At 48.5% G+C, this 17026-nt stretch overlaps 1 protein-coding gene across 3 annotated transcripts in view; it reads left to right on the top strand.

The window, feature by feature from the left end:
- Positions 1-17026, top strand: part of ITCH (itchy E3 ubiquitin protein ligase) — a 779961-nt gene that overhangs the window by 493449 nt on the left and 269486 nt on the right. For all 3 annotated transcript variants that reach the window (XM_069243816.1, XM_069243814.1, XM_069243815.1), the window contains one exon: positions 12926-13010. In XM_069243816.1, the coding sequence (XP_069099917.1) occupies positions 12926-13010 (85 nt within the window). The remainder of the gene's footprint in view (positions 1-12925; positions 13011-17026) is intronic.

The following is a 17026-nucleotide window of genomic DNA, read 5'->3' as shown; positions in this document are numbered from 1 at the left end:
AGATTTTGCAACCACACATCCAGGTGCTTTAGTTGATCCCTGGGTGGACCTCCCCTACAAAACCAGACCTAGAACACTTCCGTGTCAGGGCCTCCCTCTTGGATGACACTACAGCATGTCAGTGTCATCCAGTGAGCAGCTACCTACCATAAGGTAGACCTATACATCACTCTAGAGGAACAACACTTCCTGCTAGAGACCCTTTCAAAAACAGAGTTCTGTGCAATATCTTCCTATGCTTAATTGGATAGTTAAATCTTCCCCTGACATGTATAAAGAGCCTGTGAAATCTCATGTGGTTATGCCAAGCATAGTGAGGAAATAGAAACAGACTTTCTCAGACCCTCTGTGCTTCAGGGGTCATGTCCCTCCTGATCTGCTGGTAGTCACCACCACCATGGAAAAGTCAGCATACCAGGCTACTGAGGTTGCTCCATCTCCTGACCAGAAGGGTAAGAGAACAGATGCTGCGAGGAAAAGAGTAGCTGTTGGTGTGGCTACACATTGGCGCATCACAAACTCAGTAGGTCTCCTATCTTGGTGCAAAAGGGCCTGCTGGTAGGCAATGGAGGAGGCTCTTGCGGCTCCTTCCGGACAAGTACTGTAAGACAGGGAAACAGAGATGGCCTTGCTTTCCTCTACTAACACCAACATCAGATGTGTCTTGGATGCAGCGAATGCCACTGCACAAGGAGTCAACACCTCCATTAGTTTACAGCACCAGTCCTGACTCAGAATGTCTGGTTTCAAACCTGAGGTACAACAGCACAAAGTCAATCTGCCATTCGATGGATAGCACCTCTTCAGACCTCAGGTTGACACAAGGCTTGAAAAAATCAAAATGAACACTGATACTGTGAAGGCGATGGATGCCTTGCAGGCACCTCTGGCAGGGGTTCTTTTTGCAGACAGCACTATAGAGGCCACTTTCCCAGAACCAAGCCACTCCTATCAAAGCTGTCAGCAAGGGCAATCGGCACCAGGATGGTAGAAGACAGGGCTTATTTAGAGATAACTCTAAAGGTAGAGGCATGCCTAGCAAGGGAGCCTGTGCTCCCACAAATGTACTTACCCAACACCCCACCCGACTATCCTCCCCCCCCCCCCCTTCCCTCCCCCCACACACACACTTCCATCACACAAAACAGTAGACTTCAGGGATTTCTTCCCCACTGGGAAGATATCTCTGTGGAGAAGTAGGATCTTTCCATCATAGAGCATGGCTACTACCTAGAAATTGTAGTCACTCCATCAAACACCCATCCTGGCACACACCATTATCCATGAACCTCTTGTACTTCTCTACCAGGAGGTTTAGGCACTCCTCTCAAATGGAGACATAGAGCCAGTGCCCCTCGCATCAAGGCAAGGGCACCTATTCATACTATGCATACTTCCTCATTCCCAAAAAGGATGAATCCCTCAGACCAGTCCTCAGCCTGTCCTCAACACCTACATCCTGTCACAGTTCTTTCACATGGTCAGTCTATAGGATGTCATTCCACTGCTTCAGTAGGTCAACTTCATGGCCACCATTGATCATCGGTTACCTACGCTTCATGGTAAGAAGTCCACACTACCAGTTCAAAGTGCTACCATTTGGAGTCCTTGTGGCTCCAAGAGTGTTCTCCAAATGTCTATCAGTGGTGACCGCTTATCTAAGGAGAAAGATAATCCATGTGTTCCCTTACCCTCTGATTGGCTGATCAAGAGTGCAAGTAGACACAAATGCCTTGCTCACACCCACTCCAGACTCCCTCCTTCACAGCTTAGGGCTCACAACTTTATGCCACAAAGTCCCACTTAGAGCCACTTCAGATTAAACCCTTCCTAGGGGAAGTCCTCAGTTCAGTAGTGGAAAAAGCCTTCCCCAGCTCTGATGGTACAGACATTCCAGCAGCTGATGCCCCTTTTTCAGCTACCCAGTCACATTTTAGTTCACACTGTTATGCGTCTCCCAAGGATGATGTTTTTGTGTATGCATTGCTATAGTGCCCCAGACCAGGCTTCATATACTCGTACTTCAGGAGTGACTCTCCAGCTAATGGTCACAAGCAGAGGATCACATGGAAGATATAGCGTTAGTAAGGACCAGCACCCATTGCGTTCTTCTGTGGTGAAACAGTAACAGTTTGTTTCTGGGCAGGCCCTTTACACTCTTTTCCGTAAGTGACCATCTCTACGGACGCATCTTTCTCTGGCTAGGTGACACACACAACCAAAACCTCATCTGCGAGCTCTCCACATCAACCACTTGGTGCTCCTAGCCGTTCAAATGTTTATAAGCATATATCTCCTCCAAGGCAAAATAGTCCTAATTTGTACCGACAACATGTCCACGATGTTCTGCTTGCAAAAACATTGGGCACTCACTCTCCTCCCTTGTCGGCCCTAGCCTAACACATTTGGTGCTGGGCCATTCATCAGAGTTCATCTCCTGGCAAAGTACCTACTGGGAGTGGACAATGACTGCAGACCTGCTCAGTAGTACGCAGCAGCATGTCAATGAGCTTCACCTACATCCCTACTCTCATACTTCTGCAATTAGGGCACTCCAGACATAGATCTATTTGCCACTGCAGAAAACGCAAAATGGCAATTTTAAAGTGAAGTGAATCGAGTAGTTGAATTCAGGTGCTACATCAGTAAACATATGAGAAACGGGACGCTCTTTCGTTTCCATTGTGCATTGTCGCGTTTGTAACATGTTTACAGATGCAGCACCTGATTTTAATTACTTGATTCACATCGCTTTAAAAGTGGGCCGCTTCCTCTGCTCAGTCTTGATCCAGGCAAGCAGCGGAGGGTAGGTCGCTTACAGTCTCTGCACTTAAGCCACATGAGTACTACTGCAGCTTACCATTTTACTCAATGCTGCTCCTGCCTACTGACCCGGGTATCCCAGACTTTCTTTGTTATTGACGTGTTTAGCAGTTAGCAGCTGAGCGCTAACCTCTGCTTTTGACCTATGGAGCTTTGATTGATTTATAGAGTAAGCTTTCTGGCTCACACCTAAAATCGAATGAGTCCTTATATTTCTCACTCTGGAGACACACATACAGTGTGTACCTTTGTGTTTTAATCACATATATGTCCACCAACATATGCGTGTGTACTTTAGTGGTTGTCGTATTTGTCATGAGTTGGCAACTGTATAGTGCCTTCTACAACATGTGCATGTCTACATTTGGAGACACATGGATTCTGCGAGCAGGCTATAGCGATCTTGATGATTCTTCCAACACTGTGCTTTTAATTCTATTTACTTTCTATGTGTCTGTTTTCTTTTTAGGTATGACGATTAACTTACATTTTTTTAACTGGGTATTTTTTCCAGGGAAATACCTATACCTTCACTTTGTCCTTCAAATTACATTTTAGGTGTGGGGCCGGGTACCTATTGTCCCTATCTTCATTTCTTGGGTCCTGAAGAAGCACTGTGGATCCTTTTTGGACCTGAAGGGAGCAAACATGTCTACCTAATTACATCTGATCTGACTACACTTAGAGACTTGTGGCTACCTGGGCGCATCACACCCTTCGAGTGGCCCTGATCTGTTTCACAGGTTTTTAACCCTGCCAAGAGAACCACTGCATTAAAATTGATTTTGGTATCTCTTAAATAGTTTTAATTTCCCTTCACTTGTACCTACACGTTCACTCCACCCCACATATTTAGGTCACCCTCGTATCTCTCATCATATGGCAGCAAACCAGAAGATCTCTGCCAACGTGACCCTTCATGGGGGACCCTTGGGGCATTGCAGCACCGGCCCCATGAGGGAAATGCCTGATGATGAAATGTGTCATCTTCAGGCTTCTGTGAGGGCACCAAGAATTTACCTTTGTGATCCCCATTTCATGTTTTGTCCTTCACTTTTTTTTTTTTCCTGATAGGAACAGTATCTCTCCTGTTTAGCGTATTATTGTTTTCAGAACCTGGGTACCGGACCTCAATTGGTTCCTGGTCCCCTCCTCTCTTTTTCTTTGAGAAAAAAATTATAAGCCAGTGCCCTCTGACCCGCTCTACATCAGAGGTTATGTCCCACCAGCCTCATTGGTTGTGACCAGTGCTAGGAATAGGACAGCAGGCTAGGCCACGGGTGATTATCCACCTTCTGACAAGGAGATCAAACAAACAGATGCTACTGCAAGAGAGTAACAGTGTGTGCGGCCATGTACTGACTCATCGCCAATTCCGTAGGCTTGCTCTCCTGGTATAATAGAGCTTATTAGGAGGGGAGATGGAGGAGCTCATAAGGCTCTTTCCTGATAAGTTCTGTAACAAAAAAAGGGGGGCAGGCTTGTTAGGGAAAGCTCCCATCCCCCGTGACACTCCCACCCCAAACACTAATATCAAGTGTGCATTGGATTCAGCAAATACAACAGCCGTAATAGTGAATACCTCAATCATCCTCTGACACCACTTCTGGTTTCATGTGTCCAGCTCCATGTGTCTGCAACAGCATCTTGTCAACCTTCCGTTTTCGATGGAGAACACCTGTTCAGACCTCAAGTTGACCCCATGCTTGAGCAATGGGTACCCTCTAAGTCGCAGAGGCTCCTTTTAGACGCAGCAGGCTAGAGGTGGGACCAAGGTCACTTCACCAGAACCAACTGAGTCCTTCCAGTGGCAGCACCAGAGTTATTATGAATAGGATTTCTGAGAATTCTCAAGGGGCTTCTTTAGGAGTAATAGCTCCAAAGGCTGAGGCAGAGGTACTCGCAATAAGGAAGCCTCTACCTGGAAGAGCTGACTTGCCCTTCATTCCCTCTGATCACACTGCATCTGTCGGAGGGAGACTTTAGGGATTTCTCCCCTGCTGGGACGAAATCTGCTTGTACTGGTGGGTGCTATCCATCATAGAGCATGGCTACTACTACTACCTAGAGCTCCTCTTAACCCCATCAAAAATCCCTCCTCGCACCTATACCCTCAGCCCAGAACTTTTGTTACTGCAAAAGGAGGTTCTGGCTCTCCGACTGTCAACACCATGGCAAAGGTGTCTAACTCCCTGTACTCCCAGCACTTCCTCATTCCACTTTGTCAACAGATGCCTACTGTCACAGCATTTCCACATTGTCACCTTACAAGATGTGATTGTCCCGCTGCAGCAATGTGACTTGTTGTCTGCACTGGACCTGAAGGACACCTACTTTCACATCCCTGTCAGTCCAGCCCATCAGCACAATCTGCACCTCATGGTATGCGGTCAAGCCTACCAGTTAAGTGCTGCCCTTTGCCATCATCACAGCTCTAAGGCTTTTCACCAAATGTTTAGCGGTGGCAGTTGCTCACCTCAGAAGGGAAGGAACTTGCATCTTCCCCTATACAACTGGCTGATCAGGAGTGCAGGCAGGCAGGAGTTTCTAGCCCACACCCAGGCCGGAGTCTCCCTCTTGTACAGCCTGAGTTCACAGTAAACAACACAAAATCTCACTTTAAGCCTCTCTGAGTTCAACCCTTCCTAGAGTCAGTTCTAAATATAGTTGTGGGCAAACCTTTCCCCAGCTCCCAGAGGGTGCAAGCATTCCTACGGCTTACACCTTTTTTTCAGGCACTGCATCCACTTCCAGTGTGCATTGTAATGCGCCTTCTAAGAAGAATGGCTCATGCATTCCTAGACTGAATATGTGCCCACTTCAGGAGTGCCTGTCAAGCTAATGGTCACAAGCGCAGGGTTAGTTACAGGATCTAGTGTTGATATGGGCCAGCACTCATTGCTGATGCTGTGTTGGAACAACAGCAACCTGGTGCAGTGCAGGTCCTCAGAGACCCGGTTCTACAAGTGACCATCACCTCAGACGCCTCTCTAGCCGGCAGAGGGGCACACTTCAAAGACATGACAGTCCAGGGTCTGTGTCCACCTCACCAGCATGGTCTCCACATCAGCTGTATGGAACAGTTAGCCATTCATCTAGCTCTCAAAGCCTTTCTCCAACAGATTCCAGGCCAGGGAGTCCTTGTGCGAAAGGACAACATGGCTGTCATGTTTTACCTTCAAAAACAAGGAGGCAAGCTGTCCTTTCAGCTGTTGACCCTAGCACAGAAAGTGCAAAATGCCTAGGCTTCTCCCCCAGTTTCAGCACACCCTGTCAATGGGCAATGTTTTGTGCTTGATCTAGTCAGAGATTTTTCCCTAAGCTTTTCCTCCTCTCCCTCTGATACTGTACGTGGTCGGGAAGCTGAGACAAATTTCCCTCACCCTCATGGATTGAATATTGGCCAGACCACCATGGTTCTCAACCCTTCTAGAAATGTTAATTGCAACTCATGAGAAGCTCCCCAACACACAAACCTTTCTCGCACAAAATCGTGGAAAAGCCAGACAGATAAACCTGGCAATTTGGCCCCTGATGTCCCAGAATTTGGTTACCTTGTTCTACATCAAGAGTGCATGAACATATTCCAAGAACCCTGTAGGCCCACTCCATACACCTGCTATGCTTCTAAAAGGACGCATTTTATCCACTATTGTAACCCAACCACATAAACTCTTTTACCCAATGGAGCAAGGCATTGTTACCTCCTACACTTAAAGTTGTGATTAGCCTACTTATCTATTTGGCAACACTTAGCCTCCATTGTTGCATACATGCAGAACATGGAAAGCTCCTCCCTCTTCACAATCATCTCACTAATCAAATCTTTTATGAAGGGCCTTGAGCATATTATTCCACCAAGGATGCCTGTAACATCAATCTGGAATCTCAATTTTGTTTTCTCCTTTCATTCCACTGTATTCTTGCCTTCTGAAGTTCGTTCCTTGCAATGGTATCCATCAGGTCACTTAAACGTTTAAGTGAACTACAGGTCTTCGCACTACAGGAACCTTTCTTCCTGGTCCACAGTGACAGAGTTGGTCTTAGAACCAACCCCAAATTCTTACCTAAGGTGGTATCTCCATTCTACCCTAGTTCAACTATCAAGCGCCCAGTCTTTCCCAAGACCCATCTCAGTAGCTGAAAGAGCACTTAATACACTGGTTGCTCTTCTGTATTATATAGAGAGGATCAAATCCTTCTGTAAAACACAAAAACTCTTTGTAGCCTTTTCACAGCCTCAAAGGTCATGCAATTTCTAAGTCAGGCATCACCAGGTGGGTTATGTGCATCTCTACCTGTTAAACAAAAGCTAAAAGAACCCTTTTTTCCAATATCAGGCCACACTTCAAGGGCTAGCTGGACACAGCTATGATTTTCCTGGGAAACATACCTATATTGCAGTGGTTCTCAATCTTTTGCGTCTGTGGACCCCCCACTTTATCTTTACTGGAACCCAGGGACCCCCACCGAATCATTATTGGAATCCCAGAAACCCTCCCGGAGGCACTACTGGAAGCCATGGCCCCCGGCTTAACCCGTTCGGTCACCTCGTCCAAGGCGCACAGGAACTTGGGTGCACCCCCCCCCCGTGACATCATCACGCAAGCGCGCGCTGATTTGTCACAGGGGCCTCCCCCATCGCGATTGAAAGAGAAATGCGTTGCAATCCGGCTTTTGAAACCCCACTAGACACCAGGGATTTCTTTTTTTTTTTTTCCCAGAAATTGACATAAGGGAGCGACCCCTTGGGCAAGGGTCGCTCCCAGGGGGGCGCATTTTTCGGGAAGGCCTTTTCTGCCCCCCCCCCTGGCAGAAACCTCTAGGCACCAGGGATCATTTTTTGTTTTGTTTTTTTTTAATGTTTTTTTTTTTTTTTTTTTTTTTTTTTAAGGTGGGGAGCGACCCCTTAGGCAAGGGTCTCTCCCCTAGGGGGCAAATTATATTTAGGCCATTTCTGCCCCCCTTGGGGGGGGAGGGGTCAGAAACCACTAGACACCAGGGTGTTTTTTCAAGGGGAGCGACCCCTTAGGCGAGGGTCGCTCCCTGGGGGGGGGGGGGGGGGGATTATTTTAGGCCTATTATTAGGCCGATCTGCCCCCGGGGGGGGGGGGGCAGAAACCTCTAGGCGGCAGGGCAATTTTTTTGTGTGTTTTTTTTGTTTGTTTGGTTTTTTTAGAGGTGCGGAGCGACCCATTAGGCAAGGGTCGCTCCCCTGGGAGGCAAATTGTATTTAGACCATTTCTGCCCCCCTTGGGGGCAGATTTGCTGATTTTAGGTCAATTTGCCCCCAAGGGGGCAGAAACCAATAGGCACCGGGGATTTGTTTTTTGGTGCCAATGTCCTGCAGGGGGAGCGACCCCGTAGGCAAGGGTTGCTCCCGGGCAGGGTTATTTTTTTTGGGGGGGGGGGGGGGTCAAATTTATTTTAGGCCATTTCTGCCCCCGGGGGGGGGGGGGGGGCAGAAACCTCTAGGCGCCAGGGCAAATTTTTTTTTTTTGTTTTTTTTTTTTTTTTGTTTGTTTTTTTAGAGATGGGGAGCGACCCATCAGGCAAGGGTCGCTGTCCTGGGGGGCAAATTGTATTTAGACCATTTCTGGCCCCCTTGGGGGCAGATTGGCCGATTTTAGGTCAATCTGCCCCCAAGGGGGCAGAAACCACTAGGCACCGGGGATTTGTTTTTTGGTGCCAATGTCCTGCTGGGGGAGCGACCCCGTAGGCAAGGGTCACTCCCGGGCAGGTTTTTTTTTGGGGGGGGTCAAATTTATTTTAGGGCATTTCTGAATTCCTTCTCTGGGCGCTAGGCCTACCCACACAAGTGAGGTATCATTTTTATCGGGAGACTTGGGGGAACGCTGGGTGGAAGGAAATGTGTGGCTCCTCTCAGATTCCAGAACTTTCTGCCACAGAAATGTGAGGAACATGTGTTTTTTTTAGCAAAATTTTGAGGTTTGCAAAGGATTCTGGGTAACAGAACCTGGTCGGAGCCCCACAAGTCACCCCATCTTGGATTCCCCTAGGTCTCTAGTTTTCAGAAATGCAGAGGTTTGGTAGGTTTCCCTAGGTGCCGGCTGAGCTAGAGGCCAAAATCTACAGGTAGGCACTTTGCAAAAAACAGCTCTGTTTTCTGTCAAAAAATGGGATGTGTCCACGTTGTGCTTTGGGGCATTTCCTGTCGCGGGCGCTAGGCCTACCCACACAAGTGAGGTATCATTTTTATCAGGAGACTTGGGGGAACATAGATTAGCAAAACAAGTGTTATTGCCCCTGTCTTTCTCTAAATTTTTTCCTTCCAAATATAGGAGTGTGTGTAAAAAAGACATCTATTGAGAATTGCCCTGTAATTCACATGCTAGTATGGTCACCCCGGAATTCAGAGATGTGCAAATAACCACACCTTAACTTGTGCCCTTTTTGGAAATACAAAGGTTTTCTTGATAGCTATTTTTTACTCTTTATATTTCAGCAAATGAATTGCTGTATACCCGGTATAGAATGAAAACGCACTGCAGGGTGCAGCTCATTTATTGGCTCTGGGTTCCTAGGGTTCTTGATGAACCTACAAGCCCTATATATCCCCGCAACAAGAGGAGTCCAGCAGACGTAACGGTATATTGCTTTCGATAATCTGACATTGCAGGGAAAAGTTAGAGTAAAACGTAGAGAAAAATTGATGTTTTTTTCACCTCAATTTCAATATATTTCTTTTTCAGTTGTTGTTTTCTGTAGGAAACCCTTGTAGGATCTACACAAATGACCCCTTGCTGAATTCAGAATTCTGTCTACTTTTCAGAAATGTTTAGGTTTCTGGGATACAGCATTGGTTTCATGCCCATTTCTGTCACTGGCTGGAAGGAGGCTGAAAGCACAAAAAATTGCAATAATGGGGTATGTCCCAGTAAAATGGCAAAATTGTGTTGAAAAATTGGGTTTTCTGATTGAAGTCTGCCTGTTCCTGAAAGCTGGGAAGCTGCTAAGTTTAGCACAGCAAACCCTTTGTTGATGCCATTTTCAGGGGAAAAACCACAAGCCTTCTTCTGCAGCCACTTTTTCCCATTTTTTTTTTTTTTTTAAACGAAATTTTCACTGTATTTTGGCTAATTTCTTGGCCTCCTTCAGGGGAACCCACAAAGTCTGGTTACCTCTAGAATCCCTAGGATGTTGGAAAAAAAGGACGCAAATTTGGCTTGGTTAGCTTATGTGGACAAAAAGTTATGAGGGCCTAAGCGCGAACTGCCCCAAATAGGCAAAAAAATGCCTGGCACAGGAGGGGCAAAAGGCCTGGCAGCGAATGGGTTAAATATTGTTGATGATTGGAGTTGAAAACAAATACACATAAAATACAGGAAAAAAAAGAATTAATCAAAAAAATACACAAATGTTAACACATTTTACATAATTTGCAAACCAATATAAATAAAAAATGTAATTTTAGTGGGAAGGTTGGAGCTTTTCTAAATTCAATTGAAGCCACACATCATCCATACTATATAGCTCCCACAAATCAGTCTGAGGATAGCCAGTGTTTGTTATAGATATCTTTCACTTTAATATTATTCGTTCTTTACATGCATGGTCACTCTTCGTTTTGTACTCACTACTCCATTTGTACTTCTGACCTGTTGGACAAAACACTATCTAACAATGAAGTCAGTGCTGATATGCATCCATGACCGGAAAATAAATCAATTGTGAAATATACTCAATGTTTGATTAGACTTAGACACACTGTATGAAGGGGCGGATGTCATAGGTATTTGTATTACTTCTGGATGCGTCCGTTGTATGCATTTGTTTGATGCTTCGACTTGTGAAATTGTGTTGTAACTCAAAACTGTGGTTCTGTGATAAAGCGTTTAGTGATGTTCATATTTTTTATTGTTTTAATGTTTCATATATTTCAGTGAGCTGCCTGTGAAATATTGAATTTTTTCTCTTTTGGTTATTTATTTTATTTTATCCAAAGAAAGAGTGTTGTATGCGCTACTATAACCTTAAACATAACACATTACCTTCACTATTCATTCAAGAAAGAAGTTTAATTTAAACACATAATATAATAGACATAACTAAATTCCCCCCCTTACTGGATGCAAAAAGAAATTTAGTTTTCCAGTGTACTGCAGGTAATATCTTTTTCATGGTTGCGTTCATAAGTGCTTTTGTCAGCCCTTCAATCAAAAAGGTGTTGTGCACTAAGCCTGTGTAGAACATACGTTTTCCACTTGTCTATGTATGTTAGCACTGGCATCTGTGACAAAAAAACAAAATATTTTTATTATTTACCAAAATGTTTGATACTCCCTTGCCAGTATTGCTTCCTATTTTTAGTGCCAAATAGCATGTGTAGTGCTGTTTACTTTCTTTTTCTTTAAAGAACATCCTTGGCCGCTGCCAGCAACTGGAAGATTAGTTTCCATTCTAGATTACATAACTCAGCAATTTTCCTGTTTCCGACCCAGTAAAAAGAACACCTGCTCCTCTGGAAACAAGCAATACTACCTCTTTTATTGTTGTTAAAACGTCTTTTTAATAAGTTGCCAGTTTGGGACAGTTCACAAAAAATACAGCTGGTTCCCCTCTTCCCCACTCCCTTTCCAATAGCTATTGCTGGTTTTTGGGAACATTTTCTTTAATTTCTTAAGTGTGAGGTGCCAGGACATCATTTTGTTTGAGGTTACTCTTTGTAACACCACCTTGTTGTTAGATGTGATGTCACTCAGTCTCCAAGGCATTCTCTTTGTTTCTGTTCCTTAGTGTCATTACCCAGAAGAAACTTGTATTGACTTGAACAAACTTCTCCAATCTTCTCTGAAGAGACAACCATGTTTTCAAACCTTGCCAGCTCCTGTGTTGCTGCTGCCTTGTTGGTCAGTTGCATGGCCCAATTCATGTGAGGTTGAACAATCTCCCACATTCTTCAAATGACCTAAACTGATTCCCAACATATGTGTCTCTAAATGTTCTACAATTACCTTCTTGCCCTGTCTTGAATTCATCCCTTTTGGCAGCAGTTTGAAACCCCCTATTGGTATGTGTCAAGTGAACCGGGATGGGAATGTGCATGAGTTTGAGAGAGATGGCTGTCTGGTCCCCTATGACAAGTCATCTTTTTTCTGGGGTTTATATTATAGGCACTGTGGTCGCATGTCTTTCGGTAGCCAGTTGATTTCCAAAGTGACCTCCCTGCTATTCCTGCATCCACATGTACCCAGTTTCTGTTGGATACTTCTGCCTGCAGATTCCACATCTCTTGAAACTCTCCAAGCATCAGTGTCTGGAATGGTTTAAGTAAAGTAATGGTCCTGTTCAGGCAGGTGGCACCATTGCTCCAACTGGACATCAGAACCTCTCTGAATGTGATGTCATGGAACCCTTTTTGGTGCCGGACCAATGCTCTGTTTTTAGTTCAGTTTTTTCCAAACCGTTTGCACTCCATTCCAATAGGTCTTTGTAGGAAAATGCCACTGTTGACATGGTTACCCCCTAACATTTTGCCTTTTGTTGCTAGTTATGATTGAAAGTGTGCTGGGACCCTGCTAACCAGGCCCCAGCACCAGTGTTCTTTCCCTAAAACTGTACCTTTGTCTCCACAATTTGCACAGCCCTGGCACACAGTTAAGTCCCTTGTAAATGGTACCCCTGGTACCAAGGGCCCTGTGGGAGGGTACCATCTACTGCTAGCATGTCCCCTAAGTGGCATGTGAGGCTTGGAAGCTTCTACAAGCCTGTGGCCTTACAGGCATCGCCAACACCACTGCTCTGATCATCATCTGTTGCCACCTACCAATGACTGTAGGAGTTTGGTAGAGAGACCAGAAGCAACAGCTTTTCTTTGTCACCCCTGGCTACTCTTATTCGGCCATATTGAGTAGCTCCTCGGAGACTGAGTGCTTGCAAGAAAGGGGGTGTTCTTTTTTTTTCTCTGTTTGGGTGGTTGGGCTTTAGGTCTAAATGGGTGGTAACCAGTTAAGTAATTTCTTTTGAGAAAATATCTTAGACTTAGCTTTCATTACATGCCTTGAATTGTATTAAGTGAGTACATTAGGTTATAAATTAAATCGGAATTAAAATTGTTAAAATTAATTTTTATTGTTTCTAGAGAAAAGGACAGACAGCAATGGTAGAGTGTATTATGTCAACCATACTACACGAATTACTCAGTGGGAAGACCCCAGGACGCAAGGGTAAGGATTTCTTCTCAGTTTTACTATTGCATATGTATCTTTAACCTAGGTTGTATTCTGTCACTGTTTGCACACTGTACAGTCATGATATTTTTGCCTTTTCTGCTTAGATGGAGATTACATCGTCTTGTCTTCAGATTTTACTAGATGACTAATCAGCTTTATGTATTTTAGGGATGTGAAACCTAATTTTCTGGTTTGCGTGGCTATATAAAGCTACACCACCAAATAATGTATTTGCTGGACTAATGTTTTTGTGAAGCCTTTCACATTTTTGCTTCGAGCTGAAAAAGTTCTTTCACTTCGAAGTCACATCATTTGTTGTATCAATTGAATCATTTGTCTTGTGCGTGCCTTTTGCCCCCCTCGTCGTGTGTACCTTCTCCCCTTCGTGCGGGCCTCCTGTCCCCCTCTTGTGCGGGCCTCCTGTCCCCCTCTTGTGCGGGCCTCCTGTCCCCCTCTTGTGCGGGCCTCCTGTCCCCCTCTTGTGCGGGCCTCCTGTCCCCCTCTTGTGGGGGCCTCCTGTCCCCCTCTTGTGCGGGCCTCCTGTCCCCCTCTTGTGCGGGCCTCCTGTCCCCCTCTTGTGCGGGCCTCCTGTCCCCCTCTTGTGCGGGCCTCCTGTCCCCCTCTTGTGCGGGCCTCCTGTCCCCCTCTTGTGCGGGCCTCCTGTCCCCCTCTTGTGCGGGCCTCCTGTCCCCCTCTTGTGCGGGCCTCCTGTCCCCCTCTTGTGCGGGCCTCCTGTCCCCCTCTTGTGCGGGCCTCCTGTCCCCCTCTTGTGCGTGCCTCCTGCCCCCGTCTTGTGCGTGCCTCCTGCCCCCGTCTTGTGCGTGCCTCCTGCCCCCGTCTTGTGCGTGCCTCCTGCCCCCGTCTTGTGCGTGCCTCCTGCCCCCGTCTTGTGCGTGCCTCCTGCCCCCGTCTTGTGCGTGCCTCCTGCCCCCGTCTTGTGCGTGCCTCCTGCCCCCGTCTTGTGCGTGCCTCCTGCCCCCGTCTTGTGCGTGCCTCCTGCCCCCGTCTTGTGCGTGCCTCCTGCCCCCGTCTTGTGCGTGCCTCCTGCCCCCATCTTGTGCGTGCCTCCTGCCCCCGTCTTGTGCGTGCCTCCTGCCCCCGTCTTGTGCGTGCCTCCGCCCCCTGTCTTGTGCGTGCCTCTGCCCCCTGTCTTGGGCGTGCCTCTGCCCCCTGTCTTGGGCGTGCCTCTGCCCCCTGTCTTGTGCGTGCCTCCTGCCCCCCTCTTGTGCGTGCCTCTGCCCCCCTCTTGTGCGTGCCTCTGCCCCCCTCTTGTGCGTGCCTCTGCCCCCCCTCTTGTGCGTGCCTCTGCCCCCCCTCTTGTGCGTGCCTCTGCCCCCCCTCTTGTGCGTGCCTCTGCCCCCCCTCTTGTGCGTGCCTCCTGCCCCCCCTCTTGTGCGTGCCTCTGCCCCCCCTCTTGTGCGTGCCTCTGCCCCCCCTCTTGTGCGTGCCTCTGCCCCCCTCTTGTGCGTGCCTCTGCCCCCCTTCTTGTGCGTGCCTCTGCCCCCCTTCTTGTGCGTGCCTCTGCCCCCCTTCTTGTGCGTGCCTCTGCCCCCCTTCTTGTGCGTGCCTCTGCCCCCCTTCTTGTGCGTGCCTCTGCCCCCCTTCTTGTGCGTGCCTCTGCCCCCCTTCTTGTGCGTGCCTCTGCCCCCCTTCTTGTGCGTGCCTCTGCCCCCCTTCTTGTGCGTGCCTCCTGCCCCCCCTCTTGTGCGTGCCTCCTGCCCCCCCTCTTGTGCGTGCCTCCTGCCCCCCCTCTTGTGCGTGCCTCCTGCCCCCCCTCTTGTGCGTGCCTCCTGCCCCCCCTCTTGTGCGTGCCTCCTGCCCCCCCTCTTGTGCGTGCCTCCTGCCCCCCCCCTCTTGTGCGTGCCTCCTGCCCCCCCTCTTGTGCGTGCCTCCTGCCCCCCCTCTTGTGCGTGCCTCCTGCCCCCCCTCTTGTGCGTGCCTCCTTCCCCCCCCTCTTGTGCGTGCCTCCTTCCCCCCCCTCTTGTGCGTGCCTCCTTCCCCCCCCTCTTGTGCGTGCCTCCTTCCCCCCCCTCTTGTGCGTGCCTCCTTCCCCCCCCTCTTGTGCGTGCCTCCTTCCCCCCCCTCTTGTGCGTGCCTCCTTCCCCCCCTCTTGTGCGTGCCTCCAACCTCCCCTCAGAGTGCCATACCCACAAACCACTGCCTGTGGCATAGGTAAGTCACCGCTCTAGCACGCCTTACAGCCCTAAGGCAGGGTGCATTATACCACAGGTAAGGGCATAGCTGCATGAGCACTATGCCCCTACAGTGTGTAAGTCAATTCTTAGACATTGTAATTGCAGCGTAGCCATACTGAGTGAAGTCTGTCATTACGAACTCCACAGCCCCATAATGTCTACACTGAATACTGGGAAATATGATAGGGACTTCTAGTTTCAGATTCCTTACCTTAGAATTTCCCCCAGGCGTCAGACTGGATCTGGAGATTTTTCTTCAAGCAATACCCTTGCGCGTCAGTAGGTGGCGACGGTCGACTCTGCATGCATCGTTGGTGTCGTAGTTGCCATGATGACATCGGTAGTAGTATATAGACCCCCCCCCATCGTGCGATGACGTCAGTTATTTTCTTTATACGCCGTGCGCTGATCCAGAGAAAAGCTACCATGGTCTGTTTTTGACCGACATGAACGGTTTTGTCAAGTTTTCCAGTGAGATATTTGGTGCGTCGGGGATGTCCCCGAAGACCGGATTCAAGCCGCGCGAGGACTGTCACCGCACAATGTCGGTGACGAATCCTCATCGGGTTTGTCTGTTGTGTCTCAAGGGCAACCATGACCCGAAGTCGTGCTCCAAGTGCCGGGCCATGCACCCGAAGGCTTTTGAGGGAGCGGTCCCAAAAGCTAATGGCAGCCTGGCACTTGACTCAGCGTAAATGACGGTCTCGTTCGAGAGGAAGGTCTAGAGACTGTTCATGGAGCCATCACCACTCGTATTCAAAATCCCTGGGTCAGGTAAGAAGTCGCCGAAGAGATCCCATCGCTCTCCGACTTCACCCCGTCGCTCCGCTGACGCGATGCAGGAAGGGCATCGACGCTCACGGCCTCTGTCTGCGGAGCCTGCGTCTGGGTCGGCTCTGCGCTTCCGCAAGTTTTCCAGAGCCGGACGACCTCTGCCCAATGTACCGAATTTAATTAAGCTATACGCCTCATCTTCGGGCGGACCAACCCCAAAATGGCACCTTAGGGCCCAAGGGGTTCGGTTGAGGGGCCGTCGGGTTCTGCACTGGCGACTTTGGCTCCAGCCACCGAGGTCACCTCCAGATCCGCTCGTGGATCCGCACCAGTGCCGGTCACACCTTTGAGACCTTCCCCAGCGCCAGGTCGATTGTCCACACTACCGATGTTGCCCCCGTGCTTATCCCAGAGTCGACCGATGCTGCCTTTGTCTTCGATGGAGACTATTCACCCCAGGTCGGATTCGGACCCTTTTTTCTATGTGTACGAATTTGGGGAGGGATTGGAGGGGTCCCCAGATCTTTATGAATACCAGGATGACCCATCTATAGACTGGGCTCAGGAATTGGGCAACGCCAGTGGTCTGGATACTTCTATGGACACTGGCATGCTTTCTCCTCCTACCGTGGCTACGGCAGAGGGAGCAACTTATGGTATGGTGGTCACTAGGGCAGCTGCGGTCCTTAGCCTTGAGCTTCCTATGGTAGAGGTTAGGTATAATGTCCTGACAGAGGTGCTTCAGACAGGGGCTTATACTTTAGAACCCTTTTTGCCGTTCAATGAAGCCCTCACCGATGTCCTTTTCAAGGATTCCCAGGCTACAGCTTGGGCCCTTAGCTTTTCCTCTGCCCCTTGCCCCCCACAGTCTGCTTTTCACCCCTTTTGTGGCCATGGAATGGGCTACTTGTCGCATCCTTCACCCAGCCACTGTGCCACCTATGCTAACTAGCCTCTGCGTGGCCAGGGATGCAGAATCCCACGTGGGACAGGGACCCAGAGGTCTGCCCAGTCCACCTATGCCCCGCATGACTCGCCATC

The sequence above is a fragment of the Pleurodeles waltl genome, chromosome 7 (genome assembly GCF_031143425.1).
Source record: "Pleurodeles waltl isolate 20211129_DDA chromosome 7, aPleWal1.hap1.20221129, whole genome shotgun sequence".
In the NCBI taxonomy this organism is placed as follows: Eukaryota; Metazoa; Chordata; class Amphibia; order Caudata; family Salamandridae; genus Pleurodeles; species Pleurodeles waltl.
The sequence above is the reverse complement of the archived record's forward strand: the minus strand, read 5'-3'. Positions and strand labels throughout refer to the sequence as shown.